This window comes from Ostrea edulis, chromosome 3 (genome assembly GCF_947568905.1).
Source record: "Ostrea edulis chromosome 3, xbOstEdul1.1, whole genome shotgun sequence".
NCBI classification, from domain to species: Eukaryota; Metazoa; Mollusca; class Bivalvia; order Ostreida; family Ostreidae; genus Ostrea; species Ostrea edulis.
This window is the reverse complement of record NC_079166.1, coordinates 22,815,218-22,830,129: the sequence shown is the minus strand read 5'-3', so window position 1 is coordinate 22,830,129 and position 14,912 is coordinate 22,815,218. Positions and strand designations below refer to the sequence as shown.

The following is a 14,912-nucleotide window of genomic DNA, read 5'->3' as shown; positions in this document are numbered from 1 at the left end:
GTCACGTCACAACTACCAGGCTACGTCACAACACGCTCGTTGCATTTCCCGTTAAACTGTTTCCTACATTGGCGAGAAGAACAAGACAGTAATCCTACGTATTGACAGTGAACCAGATTAGTTTTCCTTGTTTTCAATATAAATTTTTTGAAAATGTATTCAGATATGATGAGCTCGCCCCAACGGTCACACCGTAATCATATTATTCAAAACAAGCTCTGAATTTTCAATAAACATATTCTACAATATAGTATCTGGGGAAAACACATAAGTAGTAAAATTTCTGATGAAACTTTATTTTGAGGACGAGGAAATTCAAGAAGTGCTGATTACACAACACTGGACACAAACAATTCCATGTACAAACCTCTCGTATAAATTAAACCATCTTAATTGAGCATAGGAACTTTCATGATCATGACAATAATTACTAGAATCAAATAGAACTGACTACCTGTTCTGCGAATCGTTCGAAAAATTGAGCCGCATCTATTTATGCAGGGCGCCGCCATTGTTACATTGGAATTCCTCGGACGTTTAGTCTCATAATCCTTATGGAGATCATGAGTTATTCACATTTGTTATTTGAAACCATTGCTTTTATCCATCTGCACAGTAAGCCTATATACGTACTTGATGTGAACATATTCTTAATATATGTAATATATTTTTAAAAAAAAATGGACATCAGACACCAATGAGGACAGCTATCATGATGACTTCTATGGAACAGGCGGGTAAATATCAATCTTGCGAATATGTACCTTCTATTCTTTAAAACAGTTTAAAGTAAATTCTTAACATATTTGATAATTTTTTCTCAGAGATAATACGAAGACCATGCGATGGATGTACTAAACGTCATGGAAATATTTTTGAATTGAAAACAAAAACATTTTTATTCATGAGCATTGTCGCATTTGGGGTTTTGACGTTTATCGTCTTAATAGTGTATGCTTACACCTTTTTCTTAACACCTACAATAGAATCTGAAAGACTCCAGCATGGAACTGAAAATAACGAGGACAGTGTTTATGAAAAAATCTGATTCGGCGCATTTCTTAAAATTGCTGTTTGGTGTTCGTGTTCTTTGGCCTCATTTTAGACGAAGAAATGCTACTGACAAATATGTTAATACCACAGGAGCTTCAACAGACTAGATTGTTTGTATATTGAATTTACATGTAGCTATGGACTATTCCGTTTATCTGATCAAGATATAGGATTCACGGTATGTGTGTTCATCAAACTGAGATGCTTATTCCTCCTATTCACCGAATTCCACATCTAGCTTTTCCAGAGGATTGTGTTTTCATACTCTTAATTTTGTATCCTTTATAAAAAGAATGATAAAAACTTAGTTTTGAAGCTATTAAGATCTATCATTGCATGTAAAGTATACAAATACAAATGAAATGTAGATAGAAAACAAACAAGAAAAATCGGAAGAAATATATCATCTTTCTTTTCAAATGTATAGAAAATACTACAATCGCAAAAATTTGTAAATGTTTTGAAAAATACGAAGGACAAATTGTCACTTTAATAAGAGACTCGTTTTCGGAAAAGGAAATAATTTATCTGGGAGATAATAATAGACCATGCTGTGGTCTCACAAATCGTTCAGAGTCTATGCATTTTCATATATGTATAATGAATACGAAAAACAAAATTATTGAATAAATTCTTTGATATTTTAGATTATTTTATCTATTCATTTTTTTATTTTTGCACACATTATATTTACATATCATAGCTGCTATTATGAACAGATATGTTTATAATCATTACACAAAATTGCAAGGGGGATATCTATCCTCATTTAGTGTTATCATGGGCATGGGGTTGTGTATAGATTTTATTCTGGTGTGATTATATGTATCAAGGGAAAACACAAAAATTCAAAACATTTCATCTAATATTTTACACATTCATTTTCTGAATCTGCCATGAATCTACAATACGCACCATAGTGGGAATTATTTCTATTTATGTGACAGAAATGTTGAGTATATACATGTATATCAAATGTACATTCTTTCTTCTTGTTGTTATGTGCTAAACAAGTTTGTCAATTGTGAAAAAACGAATCAAGAAATTGAAAATTTTGAGTTTGAGATTACTTAATATGTTTTAACTGGCTACAAGAAAAAACGTGACTCAAATATAAACGTCACTGGAAATATATCAGCATATGCAAGGTGAAGATAAAGAACAGTGATCAATCTCATAAGTCCAATAAGCAATACAAAATAGATAGTTGGGAAAACATGGACCCCTTGACACACCAGAGGTGGGATCAGGTGCCTAGGAGAAGTAAGTATCCCCTGTTGACCGGTCACACCCGCCGTGAGCCATATATCCTGATCAGGTAAATGGAGTTATCCACAGTCAAAATCAGTGTGCCAAGAACGGCTTAACAATGGATATGAAACACGTCAGACAGTATTTGACCATATACGAGGTTGTATTGACGAACTAGATCGTTATAACGACCATAGAATTTGCGAAATGCTGACTTCAATCGAGACTGTTGGAATCCCTGTACCATCAACTTGTTTGTCAGTAACTTACCTCGCTTTAAAAATTGACTATACCCAGAACAAGCTCTTGTATATCGAATCAGTTGAGATATATAAACACCATATGCAGGTGATAATGGAATATTGCTACACAAATGTGGGAAGTTGACGATGGAGAAGTTGAAATCATCCCGTTTGTCATACAGTTGAGTTGTCAGTTTGCCGTTAATGTCTACTTTCAATAAAATATCTAAGTATGAAGCAGAAGTGGACGACTCTGTGGTGTCCTTTATTTCGAGCTCACAGGGATATATCAAATCGACATTTGAATGAAAGCTTTCATTGTTAACAGACAAAACGTCATCGATATATCTAAAAGTCGAATTGCAGGTCACAGCGAGAGATTTTTTCTTCTCACGTAGAAGTTTTTGAATAAATTCTGCTTCATATGAATATAAAAACAGGTCAGCTAACAAAGGAGCACAATCCGTGTCATGGGAATTCCAACAGACTGTTGGAAGACCTGATCACCAAGGACCACGAAGATATTGTCAATGAGGAACTCTAGCATATCTTTTTATTTCAACTTCAGAGTACTTGTGCGTGGAATCAGAGTGGTGTTTAACAAAGTAAGTTTTTGAATGACTGATCACTAGATATAAATATTTCCGTTTTCCGTTTTTGTTGGAGACGCAACCGTCTATGATGTCGAAAAGTCTAGTCTTTAATTTATCGTGAGGAATGGTCGTGTATAGTGTTGAAAAGTCATAGGTTTTAATGCTATTGATTTGGGAAAAATTCTGTGATTTCAAGTTTACTAAAACTTCTTTATATTTTTTTTAGAATCTACATTTAATTAACACCACTTCTGGCAAATGTAGTTGCACAGTAAGTTTGAAGTTTATCCTTCACAGCTGTTAACATTTTCGTGAAGAGCAAAGATAGGTGCTTGATAGAGCACTTACTGGATCCAGCAATGTATCTTTGTTTGTAAGGGTTTTTATGTAGTTTAGGAATCCAATATAGGTACGATAACTCATATTCATTCGACCCATTGACTGGAGTATTAAATGTGTCTAAAGCTGAAGCATGGTTTTGAAGCATTTCATCTTTTGAAAGGGCAGTTGGAGTATAAGTATTGTAATGAGATGATGATTTAATCCTATTGTTATTGCCATTCACGGTGAAGGTACAGTGCCATATCTTACGCTCATCAGTCTTGTCCCGTTGACTTTGTTTACATTTGTTTCAGCGAGCCATTTTTTCAACGTGATCGTCGTTTAAATCATGACTTTGTTTATTTGATCACTTACAAAGATTTTATAATTACCGAGTGAATCTCATTCATCTTTCTGTGGACTCTGTATGCCGTATTTCTGCTGTAAATCAATATTTACCGCTCTCAAACTTTCTCGTATGCTGCCTGTATTGACGTCCGACAGGCCGATTCACTCCGGACTCTGACTGCCTGCATTGTGTTCCGGTGTTTGATTTTAATATATTACTACTTATTGTGTATTATTTATATATGAATCGTTGTAAGCAGATGCTGACCAACCTTTTTGTATGAATTTTATCCCGATAAAACCGCTTATTTGTCTTATTTTTTCATGTAATCCGAGACCTAAATTTTTGTATCTCACTTTCGTTTTCTTCGATATTCCTACGCGCTTTATTCACAGGGCGCTTAAATTCGAAATGTGAGAAGTCTAATAAATACTACGATAGTGAACAATTTCCAAATATGAATTTTAGTTATCAATTATGGCTTTATTTGATTAATTACATCCGGACAAGGCTTTGTATATATCTTATATGGTTTTATTGTCATTAAAATTCACATGTCCGGAATTTATGAAAGTCCTGTCTGGAATGTCCGTATCCGAACAATTATTTGATTGGATAACTTTTATCCGGACAATAAGGACAAACAGTGATTGGTTGGACAAGTCTATATAAGGAAGCTCAGCCTCAGTATCCATCATCTTCTCCTAGAGAACACATCTCATTAAGCAGAACAATCAAGGTAGATAAAAAAAATGAACTTGGTAGTTGATGACGCTAATTTCTATAAGGACTTTATTCGTCCGGACAGTCCGTATCATTATTCAGTCATGAATTTAGATTTCACTAAGTAGGAAATTATTATAGTTCTTATTAATATTTTAGTCTATTGAAGACTTTGTGTAACGAAGTTTAACTTGGATGAATAGTTGTCCGGAATGTTGTCCGGAACGTTTTACAGCGTTTAAGAATCACTTGTTTTGATTCTAGTACGTAAGAGTCAAGTTGTATAGATTAGATATCAGAGTTTATGACCGCAGGAGTAGTAATTAAGTTACTGTTATATTCACATCAGGTTTTAGCTGGTGATGTAGGAGTTAAAGACAGGTAGTAAAACAGGGGGGGGGGTTCAAGTCTGTTATATCACAGTTAAACTTTCGACTGTCCGGATCGACACTTTTAATATTTCCTTTTGATAAACTATTTAAAGTATCTATAGTAAATAACCAAAGCATACTTTCAGTCTGCATGTTTATTAAGCTGAGAGCGTTAGGCTGCGAAGATACACGTTTTAGGATTTTTCAGCCTAGTTGCCACGAGTCATTCCCCTTTGGTCATGCGTTGTTGAATGATCAGCATCTCGGGCTATGTGTTGTTGTTTTATCCTGACATATTGTTATTTGGAGTTGTGAGCCATCCTGAATAAATTGTTGGTTGTTTTAACTTGTATATGGTGTTTATTTCTTTCTTTCTTTGTGACAAGGAACCGCTCGACTTGTTACAGTATGATTACCAAAAGTGGAATTAATGCCAAGTTCGTTTAAAATACAGTTGTAATAATGAGCTTTACAAACAAAAACAATGTTGTTACTAGCTTTGTCAGCTGGAGCCAAAACATATTCTTCATGTAACCTATCTAATTCTTTTATCACTTCTGGTTTACTAAACACAGAAGGATAGATGATACGTACTTTTGTTTTCATGTGTCTAATGCGGGATTTTAATATCCCTCTTATGTTTTTAACCCATTCTGACAATGTATCAAGTTCTTCTTTTTCATATTTAGCCCATCGTCTGACATAATCTTCGACATAACTCATAATAGAGATGAAGTTCTGCCGCCAATTAAACGACAGAGGTTCTCTCATATATGACACTAACATTAGGCTAGTCTTATAGTGAGCATGAACTATCTATTGTAATTACAAAGATTATCAATTATATGAAATATTGTTTTGGTGATTCAAATTTCATACATTGAGCAGTTACTACCAAATTAGTATATATTCCACTCGGTTTATGGTCTTTTTCAGATTCGTTTTATTACATGTATATCAAGATGTAAGAATCTTCGAACCTTTCGTTACAATCAGAAAGTATTCAAATATTAAAATTCCAATGCTTTGTTTCAGACTAATAAGTTACTGCAAAGTTTGGTACATTGGTGCATTGTTATGGCACAGATTCTAAGATCCGAGCAATACTGATATTAATCTAAACGTTTTGCTCTCTCCGACAAACATCATTTTGAGCGCAATATTATAGTTGGTAAACTTTAGCAAACGTTCTGTGGTTCAAATGTGTGTCAGCAATGCTCTCAAACGTTTGCTCAAATGGCAAAACATTTGGGATACTTATATTTTTACGACAAGGAAATATATTATAAAAGTAACTGTCACCGTTTTGTACATTTTGAAATGACGCGCACACCTGTTTCTCGTGTGATATGAATATGAATTTTGATCCCTTTTAATATAAACATTTTCGAAAAACAAACGTTAGTATCCATTTACGTTTGATAGAATAACATGATTTTTAATGAATTTGGAATTTTTTATTTAAACTAGCAATGATCTCTACAACATATGCAATTTTAGCATTTTGCTTTATGTATGTAAAATTCGTCCATTCTAGTGACACTGATTTTACGTAAGTACAAGTACTAATTTTTAGATGTAATTTAGATATAACATCAACTGGCTTGATATTCTAATTTCTTTGTTTTCATTTTTGGTATTTTTATGTTTTTTACCTCAGGTTTTTTAATCTGAAAAAAGTTCAATTCAATAGGTATCTGTAATTTTTGTTGTAGAAAGGAAACAGAAACAACTGGTAAGTAAATGAATGGATAGACGGTTGGAAAAATATATTGATAGGGAAAAAATGATTCCGTGGGTGAAGAAATGGGTACATCGATCGATCCCTTGCCTTCTTTATTACTAATATCTTGTCTTTAAAATTTCTTGTAGAATGCCGACCAGGATACACTGGAGAGAACTGTGGTATCCCGTGTCGACATCCCAGCTACGGTCCAGCTTGTCAGGAGAGATGTCATTGTACAGAAATAAAATGTGACCACGTCACAGGGTGTAAAGGTGTGCGTTTCTAGCACATTGATTTAACTATTGCTATGCCAAAACACCATCTTGAAAACTCCAGCTACAAATATTCTTACTAAAATCTCTAATGACAAGTGGGGTATCGCTCTATGAAAACCAACGAGTCTAAGTTTTAGAAGATGCACAACTTAATATCAAGTTTTCGTGCGAGTTGAGTTATCTACCTCACATATTTGTCTACTGAATATTGCAGTGCAGTTTGAAAGTATGCATTCAGATCTCTTTTAATGATACTCGTTCATCTAATGATGGCCGTGTCCAATTTTTATTCAGATTAACGAATATGGAAAGGAATTAATTATATTACATACATTCAATGTTTGATATTTTATGTCACCTGAGTCACTCAGTTGACATATCGCAATATGTCTGCGTCCGTTGTCGTGCGTTGTTCTTCGTGCGTCGTGTGGTGTGTATTGTCAAACTACATCGTTTTAACGACCATAGAAATGCTGACTTCAAGATTTTTGAAAATTCTGTACCATCAATTTGTTTGTCAGTAGCCTTCCTCGATTTAAAAACTGACTATAGGAAGTAAAGCTCTTGTGTATCGAATCAGTTGAGAGGTGTAAACGCCATATGCAGGTGATAATGGAATATTGCTACATAAATATGACGAGCTGACGATGGAGAAGCTGAAATCATCCCGTGTGTCAAACAGCTGAGTTGTTAGTTTGCCGTCAGTATCTACTTTCAAGGAAATCTATAATATCAGAATTTAGCTTAGACATTCGGAATAGTATTTTGTCTAGATATTTAGTCCTTGGGATTAGTGATACTTTTAACTAGTACTCAGGTGGCTGATAAGATCTGTGGACCTCTTGTGTGTCTTTTACGGGACTTTATTTTGGCATTCATATTTCTAGTTACAATGACATATTTCACTATTAAGATGTCCAGACATTAAAACTGTTCTCTCTCTTTCCTTATTCAGAACTTTTATGTAACAAAAACTATAATGCTAAGTAATACGAATGCTGTTCTGTCATCTCAAATACAAATGAACACTGTGTATCATGGTCAATAATTACTAATTTGTAGTATGTCCGATTGGTTATACTGGTGATAGATGTGAACTCCCGTGTCGATTTCCAACTTATGGTGATCTTTGTCAGATGGAGTGCAGTTGTGCTGAGGAATTTTGTAATTTTACTTACGGATGTTCACCTGGCAGCACAAATGGCAAGTTATTCACATTTGTTATTTGAAACCATTGCTTTTATTAATATGTACAGTAAGCCTATATACGTACTTGATGTTAACATATTCTTAATATATGTAATAGATTCAAGAAATGGACATCAGACACCAACGAGGACAGCTATCATGATGACTTCTATGGAACAGGCGGGTAAATATCAAGCTTGCGAATATGTACCTTCTATTCTTTAAAACAGTTTAAAGTAAATTCTTAACATATTTGATTTTTTTTTCTCAGAGATAAAACGAAGACCATGCGATGAATGTGGGAATATTTTTGAATTGAAAACAAAAACATTTTTATTCATGAGCATTGTCGCATTTGGGGTTTTGGCGTTTATCGTCTTAATAGTGTATGTTTACACCTTTTCCAAAACACCTACAATAGAATCTGAAAGATTCCAGCATGGAACTGAAAATAACGAGGACAGTATTTATGAAAAAATCTGATTCGGCGCATTTCTTAAAATTGCTGTTTGGTGTTCGTGTTCTTTGGCCTCATTTTAGACGAAGAGATGCTACTGACAAATATGTTAATACCACAGGAGCTTCAACAGACTAGATTGTTTGTATATTGTATTTGCATGTAGCTATGGACTATTCCGTTTATCTGATCAAGATATAGGACTCGCGGTATGTGTGTTCATCAAATTGAGATGCTTACACCTCCTATTCACCTAATTCCACATCAAGCTTTACCAGAGAACTGCGTTTTCATACTCTTAATTTTGTATGCTTTATAGGCTTTCTGATGTGATCACTTTCCCTTATCTTTATTTGTTTTTATTTAACACAGCGTATAACAATCTTTATCTGTGAAACAATGAAGCAAATTACTAAAATTCGAAACAGTTTAATTTCCATCTAAATTCATTTCAATCAAATCGTATCATCGTGAATGTTAGATTTAAATGGAAAGACAGAGAGATGAGCCGGATGAAAAATGAAGAAAAAGAACAATAATTGATCTCATCAACCTCATAAAGATGACACACTTAAGAGTAGGGTAAACAAAGTCCCCTGGACACATCGGAGGTGGGATGAGTTGCCTACGAGGAGTAACCATTCCGTGTTCATAAGTCACATCAACCGTTACTCATTTACCTTTTGTTATGTGGAGTAGATGAATTAAGACATAAGACTTCAAATCAGCGTTCTATGGTTTTTTTTAAATTCCTTATTGTAATAATACCATTACGCCAACAACACTATCAGTTCTATGTGATTTGTTTCTAACCTATTTTATAACGTAAAAATAACCCGATACTATATTACGAAACGTTTTCTTGCTTTAAAAATTCATTCCCGATTAACAAACTGTTTCAATCGATGATGACAAACGTGGGAGGGACTTTTGTGTCCGACAATTTCATTAATATTGATTATTCCATATGTTTGGTTTTCCTTCAATTCTTCAAGATTTCGTATACACTGTACCAATATCAAAGTCCCAGCATGTCATTTTTTTCTTCATCTGCAGTAGCCTAGTAGTTAGTGTACTCACATTGGAAAGAGGATTTTTGACTCCTCTGCCGTGTGAAACAAGTTATGTTCAACAAGGCAAACGTCAACATCCCGTTCCCAATTGCAGGACATTAGAAGTCCAAATCACATGTCACAGATCTAACCTTTAACAAGGAGGTCTCGTGTTAAGGTAGGCGTTGACATGATAACGAACCGTCACTGCTAGGGACATACGTCGCATGCATTAGTCAAAATACACATTTCCAAAAGAATCGTCGTTTGTATCAGAGTCTTTCTCTGCATAGGGGATGTCAATTACTTTCTTAACGTTTTTATTGTATTGATGTATTGTGTTAGTACAGTAATTTTTGTTGACAGGTAATGACAGTTTGTGTTAACATCCATACATTTATATGCCCTGCATTCCACAAGATGAAACGGCGGTGATTAATATTATCACATACATGCAAAAAATAAAACAACATTGTTTTTATTCATTTTATATCACAGAATCTCTAAGCTAAAATATCAATCTAGAAAAACCAATTGCCAGGGAAGGGACCCTGACTAACCCTTCAAAGGTATCAATAAAAATATTTAAACACAACGCTCGATGTTGAAAAATATAATCTGTTTCTGAGATGTGGAACTCAAATGGGGATTATCTTGTAAATGTATGCCCGCCATCGTTCCCCCATATGTTTATATGCTTAACTTTACGAGTATATTACCGCTTCAAATTGTTTGTAAATATTATGTAAACGTTGTGTAAATATATTGTGGTGGAAATTATTACTCGATTAAAATGTTGTTGTTCATTACTACGATGGCATCATCGTCCGTTCGTCGATTCATATTTTGTTTAACGTACTGTAATTCATATAGTAACGATCATACATGTTTACAAGACTGATTCCAGAACTATCTCCTAGTTTCAATTCATCATCAATTCTGATTCTGTAACAAATTTCCCAATTGTTTATCATTTTGGACGGTAGACTTTTCACACAGTTTGGCAATGTTATGGTTGCACAGTTAAGTTAGCGCCGTGATACATCGGATGTCTCAGTAAAGTATTATTTGGGTAAGTCCCATCACAGTTTCTAATTCAGAAACCTATATATATATTAGTGCAAGCGATGTAAATTTCAGATATACGCAAATTGCATTGGCTGCAACATTTGAACTTTTCTTCTCCTTGGATGTAATACAGATTTCAGGATTAAGTTAGCTATTTGATACAATGTTTATCTCCCAACACACAGGGCACCTGATTTACTTTTTAACAACAAATAATCATTTAGCCAGTCATTTTCCATTTCATACTCAAACTTGTACGGCAGAAGTTTTAGAACATACGGGAGTATTGTTAGTACCGCCTCCTTTGAATTAAATGGAATAATACGTATTGAATCTAAACATCACTTCCCTCCCTCTTTATTCATTTTACAAAACACCGGAGGCCTTTGGTTGGGAATTTCATTTACAATACCCAATAGCATAGTTGTAATGACTTGGAATTTTAGTTCAAGTATCCTGTAGTCCCCATATCTATCTCTCCATCTATTGGTAAACTTACAACGCTATGAATCACGGGCTGTACAAGCGCATCAGCAGTATTCTGTATCCACTTCACTTACCTGTCATTGTTTTATCAAGGATTATAAACAAATAAATGCACTGCTGAATGTAAATATTACTACAAAATTCGTTAAAACAGCAGCTCATCAGCGAACTCCATGTACTATTTTTTTACTTCTTTGGGATATATCAAACATTGATTGTTCCTTTACCTAATCAGGATATGGGGCGCATGGCGAGTGTGAACGGTTGACGTTGGCTGCTTACACCTCTTAGGCACCTGACGCCATCTCTAGCATATCCAGGGGTCTGTGGTTGCCCAACTCTCTATTTTGTAATCCTTATAGGAGTTATGAGATTGATCTCTGTTCGATATTTTCACCTTTGCATGATGCAACATGTGTATACATGTGTTTTGTTTTCTTGTGTTTGTGTTCGGATGAAGATGGCGTTTTAGTATGCTCTACATGATATTATGATATGTGTAGAAATATTTGTAATGATTGATGCTGAAAGGCTTTGATTTGGTGGATATCGTTGTAGTCTCTCTTTTAAACGCTCTGCAATGTCATTGGAATCGTATATGAATATTATAAAGTCATTAGCAATCAATAAGTCACAATGTTAAATTGTTTGAGTCAGTATTTGACGACAAAATTCTAAACATTTCGAATTAGGCAAAATATTTCTTTGTTGCCATTGTGTTTGTGTAAAAATATCATGGTAATTTCTTTTTCTGTTTCTGTTTTATATTTACACATTTAATCTAAAGGAGATTGTACGCGACTTTTCACTGTTTATAATTAATATAGACCTGTGTATGTTTCTAATGAACATCGTATCAATAACCATTGCCTGTACAGTATCACTGGCAAATCGGATATACATTCTTGGAGTTCGTACATCAAAATTATTCAATATAAAAAACATTTCCCTAAAGCTAGAAAGTGATTTGATATCTCTCAAATTAAACTTGGAATGCGGACTTAAATAAAGCGATATGAAACCGTGTGAAATAGATATGTGATGAGAAACGATAGCACATCACTGAAAACATCTTAGCATCCTCAATGTCGGAAACACTTTAGTGAACAGGTGGGTACTTGATTATGTTTCCATAGGCATAAACACGAGTAAAGATATGACATGTGGTGTTTCGGAAAATTATGCCTGTCACGAATTCCCCCTATATAATTGTTTGTATAATTAATGAAATTGTATTCAAAGTTGTATTGTTTTCAGAAAATATCGAGAATTTGTTCCCTATTGGATTATTGTTCTATTCTGTTTTCTGATATTAGCAATGGCATATCCTTGAACAATTATAGACAGTGTGCTGGAATTACAATATAACTTATTTAAGTTTTCACCCTACCATGAATTTGAAACATTACAGATACATACGTACTCGTAGTCATTTTGTTTTCTTCAAAGTAACACAGTCAATGTATGTGATATAACAACTTATATCTAGCCTAAAGGAATTGATTTCCTCCCGGAAAAAAAGAATTTGTCGCAATAAGTTCTTCTTTCTTCAACGTTATTAAAATCTTGGTAAGTGTTGACATGATTTGAGTTAATCTTTTGTATATATTGGAATAATAATCTTTCAGACTACATTATTTTAGTAGATCATGTGCAAAGCACTAACAGTTAATTAGATCTGCACAAATCCAAGGATTGGTTGAAAATAACCAAATTGAATTACTTCTGTACTTGTAGCCTTATATCTTATACCAAGATCAGCGTATGCTGCAGAGTCCCTCAAACGTTGTACTTTACCGGTTCTTCGTTCGCTCAGTGTGTTCACCGTGCGCTCTCTGTGCGTTCACCGTGCGTTCACCGTGTGTGTGTGTGTGTTCACCGTGTCCTCTCTGTGCGTTCACCGTGCACTTTCCCTTTACGATTTTGCGTTCACAAATCGTTCACTGTGCGTTCACCCTCCACAAAGCATTTACCGTGCGTTCACCGTTCAATGTCATTTGGAACACCAAAGTCAAAGAATCGATTTTCATAGTAAGGTAAATATGAAAAAGGAACGTGTGCGCAAGTGAGAAAGTTAATTGTCTTATTATATTAGAAATTTAATTTATAAAGTACAAATGTCAGGATTATCGACAGTAAAAATTCAAGGAAAATTGCAAATCATTCACCAGTATCAAAGAATAGAATAAATCATTTTTATTATTACAAAACATAACTAGCGTTTGGTTAAGAGGTTGGGGGGGGGGGGTCTGAATGAGAGAAGAATGTAAGAGCCTGTAGTTATGAATTAGCCTTATACATATACAGATAGAGAAGAACGAGCGCAGTTTCAGTTAATGAATACCTCAACCATCACCACCACCCCTGAATTACCATTCTAGCATTTTCAAGTTTGGGCTAAAGCACAATTTATCATTATTTCGTCTAACTTTGCAATGCTTTTAGACAAGTTATTTTTTCCTTAGCCACCCCCCCCCCCCCCCCCGCCCCCACACACACACACTTGAAAAAAAAAAGATGGTAGATTTCAATGCACATTCGTGCCCGAATGTCACACTGATTTGACAAGTATTGCTGATTATTTTACGCCTATATTTATGAATGACATTGTCAATAAATGTATTTACGCCTTTCCCAAAATATAAAACTTTTGTATTGTTTGTCTATAATATAAAGATGTAATTTTTCTCATGTGTTTCTGCCCCCACATATACTATACGCTTAGTTCAATACAATAAACAGTTTTATCTGCATCAAAAATATACAAATACTGCACAATCTAAATGTAGATTCATGGTCACACCATTTATTTCGTACGTACATTAATTCTGGAATTATTTCTTCAGGTAGATATACTATACATACATTTGCAATAAAGTGAATTACGCAAAACGTACGAAGGAATAAATCTTTTATACAATTTAGAAGCGCTCAGTTGCCAACATGATGTATCGACATGTAGACTACCCGTTTTGTTTGTTTAATGCATTTTTATTGACCCCTTTTGGGGATGTTTTTGACAGCATGAAATCCAAATGACCGCGTTCGTAATTATTGAAGTCAAGCATGTCAACATGCAAATTCTTGGTATTGCGACAGTACTAATTACTAGCTTATCTTTATTTCACATACATTGTTTATACTTAATACTATGTATCAAGAAATTTAATAATATGCATCTTAATTAAGTCAAAATGTAAGATATGTAGTATACCGAGATGACGCACCAATATTCATGATTTATGAAAACGTCAAGAATTTTAAATATTATAGAATTTTTTCTACTTTTCATGTATAGATGTGGTTGTACATGTAATACTATAAACAATGTTTATAAGAAAGTATCATTTCTTTGTGCATGGTTGCTGCTTGTATTGATGTGAAATTTACGATCATTTCATGAGAAATTTACATTAAGTACTTGCACAAAAATGAACAAATATATGTATTCATATATGTGTATTCCATACCTGATTATAAAATAAATACAACCCAAGAAAAAATACGAAATATTCCGAATGAATTGACCATCGTCATTGTTTATATTCATGGAAGAACACATATCGAACGAAAAGTATCCTCGGGGACAGACTATCCATCAGCAGAGATACATGGTCGATAGTTGAATGAAAAGGTGGAAATAGCGAACATGGATCAATAACATAATTCCAATAAAGAAGACAAAATTAAGAGTAGGACTAGCACGGACTCCTGAACATACCAAAGATGGGATGATATGACTAGGAGGAGTGAGCAT

General features: G+C 34.2%; 2 protein-coding genes across 2 annotated transcripts in view; one reads left to right on the top strand and one right to left on the bottom strand.

Moving 5' to 3' along the window:
* The window catches only part of LOC130052472 (ubiquinone biosynthesis protein COQ9, mitochondrial-like), a 38,656-nt gene extending 38,131 nt beyond the window's left edge, over positions 1-525 (bottom strand). The window contains exon 1 of the mRNA XM_056157566.1: positions 455-525. Coding sequence (XP_056013541.1) covers positions 455-512 — 58 coding nt within the window. The 5' untranslated portion in view covers positions 513-525. The remainder of the gene's footprint in view (positions 1-454) is intronic.
* Positions 526-6,375: 5,850 nt separating this feature from the next.
* On the top strand, positions 6,376-8,133 carry LOC130053492 (protein draper-like). Its single transcript, XM_056160811.1, has 4 exons — positions 6,376-6,455; positions 6,619-6,638; positions 6,776-6,901; positions 7,967-8,133. Exons 1-4 carry the CDS (start codon positions 6,376-6,378, stop codon positions 8,131-8,133), a joined length of 393 nt encoding a protein of 130 aa, XP_056016786.1.
* Positions 8,134-14,912: the final 6,779 nt, after the last annotated feature.